Genomic DNA, 3,399 nt, shown 5'->3' with positions numbered 1-3,399 from the left:
AACAAAAATCCACATTTCGCCAGAAAGACAGTATAAGAACAGTATAGAAATTGACAAAATATTCCAAAGAAAGCTAAAATAACAACATTAAAGTAACCAGAGAGTCAAATGTCACAATGTGTAAGAAGTGCTGTGAATGCAGGAGTATTTCTGTCAAGCCAAGTTCAGGTTAGTGTGTATTTTTACTGGATATTTTGGGGGAATTTTTCTGTTCTTAGAATAAAATGAGCTCTAAGACTTGTGGATGAAGGATAGAATATGTGGAATTTCTCAAGTTTTAAATATAAAAATAATTTTGGTTCCGTCTGATTTTTTTTATTTTTTATTTTGGAGTTATGCAGTTCAAGCTAAATGTGTTTTTCTTGCAGGTGTTTCGCTGCCTTCCCACATCGCTGGTGAGAAACATGTCGGAGCTGGAGAAGTACCAGACCACGCCTGGGCTGGCCCAAACCGAACACGCCCGCGCTCAGGAGGAGCTGCGCAAAATCCGAGGTTTCCTGGTGCAGTTTCCTCTGGACTTCCTGTCCGAACACAACCTCATGCCTTCAGTTGGAACGAAGGAGTCCATGGTCCCGACCGAGATCTGGACGTGAGGGCCGTGAAGTCCCGACTACAAACACACACACACACGGAGGAGAGCTTGACTGTCTGGACAGTCCCCGAATGTTGATGAAATCACTTATGATTATCCGTAACCAGACTTCAGACAGTGCTGGACATTTAAAAATCGCCCAGCAGAATCACTACAGTGTAAAAAGTTTTTGCTTGTTAGTTGTTGGGTATGTGCAAGGCAGCATCTTTTGTGTTCCCGTTTTGAGGAAACCTGTGGACTTTAGGGAATCATTTTCACCTCTGGGTGTTGAAACGTTTCAAACATGGAAAGAAACGAGCTGTTTGTTTAAGGGACCACGAATAAGAAGAAGTAGGAATTTATCGAAAAATAAATAGGAAATGCTGCTGTCTGTGATGCTATCGCTTCGGGTGTTGGTACCGTGAGTGAAGCTTTTGAGAATGTTTTAAAGCAAATTCACAAAAGGATAAGTAAAGTTTATGATACATGAAATCCCTTTTAGCCATTAAACCTGATTATGACAGGTTTGAAGTCGTATGCAATCAAGATAAACCCACAGACAGTTTATGGGCCTGTTTTTTTAGCTTTAAAAAGCAGTTCTCATTTTGGCCACAAGATGGTGCTACTTCCATAAAAACAAGAACTGAGTCTCTTCTGTTTGTCTTGATCTCAAGTGAGCAACTTTTAACTAAATTAAATGTACAAAATATATATAAAAAGACACTATTTCCATCTTTAGAGCTTTTATGATCTCATGTATTTTTGTCAAATTGATTTTAGAATATTTAACATTTTTAGTCAGCACATCTCTGTAAGACTTTTCCTTTTAGCTGCTTCACGTCTTCTAGTTTGTACATTGGCATTTATGGTCGTATTTCTTTTAGGTTCATATTTTTGGACACTTTTATTTTTTAACACAAATTCTCCAGAATGTGAAAATCAGTTATTTGGAACCACATATTGAAGCCTGTGGCACAGTAACAGACAAACTCAATCAAAAACATAGCTTGACGAGGCCCCTCTTCTTTCTTCTTCTTCTTCCCATGAGAACCCTTGATCCTGTCTTGACAAAGACACCATGCATCCACTTTACGGAATATTACCACATTATGCGCCTCAAGAAGTTGAGCTCAATTATTCCAGGAAACAACTGGACTGGGACCAAAAATGTTAAGCGAAGGAGTGCCAGAGATGGACACTTTTAAGGCATTATTGTCTGTGATTTTTATCAATGCTGTATTTTTATGTGTATTATTTATGAAATAAAAGGACTTTCCTTAAATTGTTTTTTTAATTAACATCTGTGCTAATTGTTGGTTAAAACAGTTCAAAACTTCAAAGTTGTACATTTTATATTTTCCAATTTCATGCATGTCAATGATGAATCTCTGCAAGTTAAGTTGATTTAAGTGAAAATAGCTTTGATATTTGTGTTTCCTTCACTGTAAAAGGAATATTTACAAGTTTTTTTTTTATTAATTTGATTTAATTTAATTGTGGCAAACCAATGGTAACTCCTGCCTAAAATGGAATTTCCAAACCTCACTGGTTGACCCCCTAAAGGAGGCCCGTTCTGTTTGGAAGAAGTCCCCGTAAAAGAAGACCCCAGAAGTTGCTCGACAGCTTTTGGATCTCATCAGGTACAAAAATAAACACACACACACACATACACACATATCCACAATGAACAATGAGGGAGATTGAAATAGTCATACAAAATAGGTGAAAAATATAGCCGTTTGCAAAAAAAGAAAAAAGAACTTTGTGGCTACATTAAGTTTCTTCGATTTCCTCCATAGCACTAACTTCTAGTTCAAACTTAACTTAAAGTCCCATACAGATCATCTTTTGATCTATTCTCAAAGCGATCCAAGTGGTTCATAATATAATTATGCAGTTTTTATCCAAAATTTAAAAAGTGTGTTGGACATAATTTCTACAAAGAGGCAGGAATGGAATGAGCCTGCTTTAATTTCCTTAATTTAATTACCTCTTACACCCCCAACCTAACATTTCTGGTGCAACAAAAATGGCGACGAAACATCTGAGTGTCCATCCTTTGAGTCATACAGCTCAGATGAAGAAAACAAAGACGTACATGGATCTATTTGTCTGCAAGTTGCATCAGAATGGAGTGGAGGAGGGATTTCCTATGTCACAACTACAAACTTTTTAAAACTGCATTTTTTTGTCTGCTTTTGATTCACGACAATTTCAATGAAGAACTACTCAGAAATGCAGTTTTAATTTTAGTTTTCTTATGTCCCCCATCGTCAGAAAAAATGCTACAACAGGGGGTCAAAATCCAAAACACACTTTAGGTTGTGGGCCGAATAGGATAAACATTTATGGAAAACTCTAAAACTATTTTTTTAAACTTTAAAATCGTAATTTTTTTGACATAATTATGAAATGTGTGTATATATATATATATATATATATATATATATATATATATATATATATATATAGCATTGCCTGTGATAATGATAGTGTGAATGCTATAAGCTACTTTGGCCGCTGAAGATGCTAGTGCTGATAGCTGAAAACGCTGAAGCTGATAGCCAGCTAAAATAGCTAAAAAATTAGCCAAAAAAACTAAGGTTAGCCAAAACAGCTAGCATGTAGCTGAAAAACTGAAGAAAGCCTAAATTAGCCAAAACAAAGCATTTAAATATTAGCTTAACTCCATAACAACATAAAAAATGAAAAAACAAAATAAAAAAACAAGTTACCAAAAACAGCTAGCATGTAGCTAGCATGTAGCTGAAATATTAGCTAGCCTAAAAGAAATTAGCACAGGTAAATGCCAAAATAGTCCATAACTT

The 3,399-nt window shown here is 35.8% G+C and overlaps 1 protein-coding gene across 3 annotated transcripts in view; it reads left to right on the top strand.

Annotated features, from left to right (window-relative positions):
- Positions 1-1,853, top strand: part of pld1a (phospholipase D1a) — a 51,332-nt gene extending 49,479 nt beyond the window's left edge. For all 3 annotated transcript variants that reach the window (XM_024272779.2, XM_024272771.2, XM_024272787.2), the window contains one exon: positions 369-1,853. In XM_024272779.2, the coding sequence (XP_024128547.1) occupies positions 369-593 (225 nt within the window). In that variant the 3' untranslated portion in view covers positions 594-1,853. The remainder of the gene's footprint in view (positions 1-368) is intronic.
- Positions 1,854-3,399: the final 1,546 nt, after the last annotated feature.

The sequence above is a fragment of the Oryzias melastigma genome, linkage group LG22, assembly GCF_002922805.2.
Source record: "Oryzias melastigma strain HK-1 linkage group LG22, ASM292280v2, whole genome shotgun sequence".
Classification (NCBI taxonomy): domain Eukaryota; kingdom Metazoa; phylum Chordata; class Actinopteri; order Beloniformes; family Adrianichthyidae; genus Oryzias; species Oryzias melastigma.
Note: the sequence above shows the minus strand (reverse complement) of the source record. Positions and strands in the feature narration are given on the sequence as shown.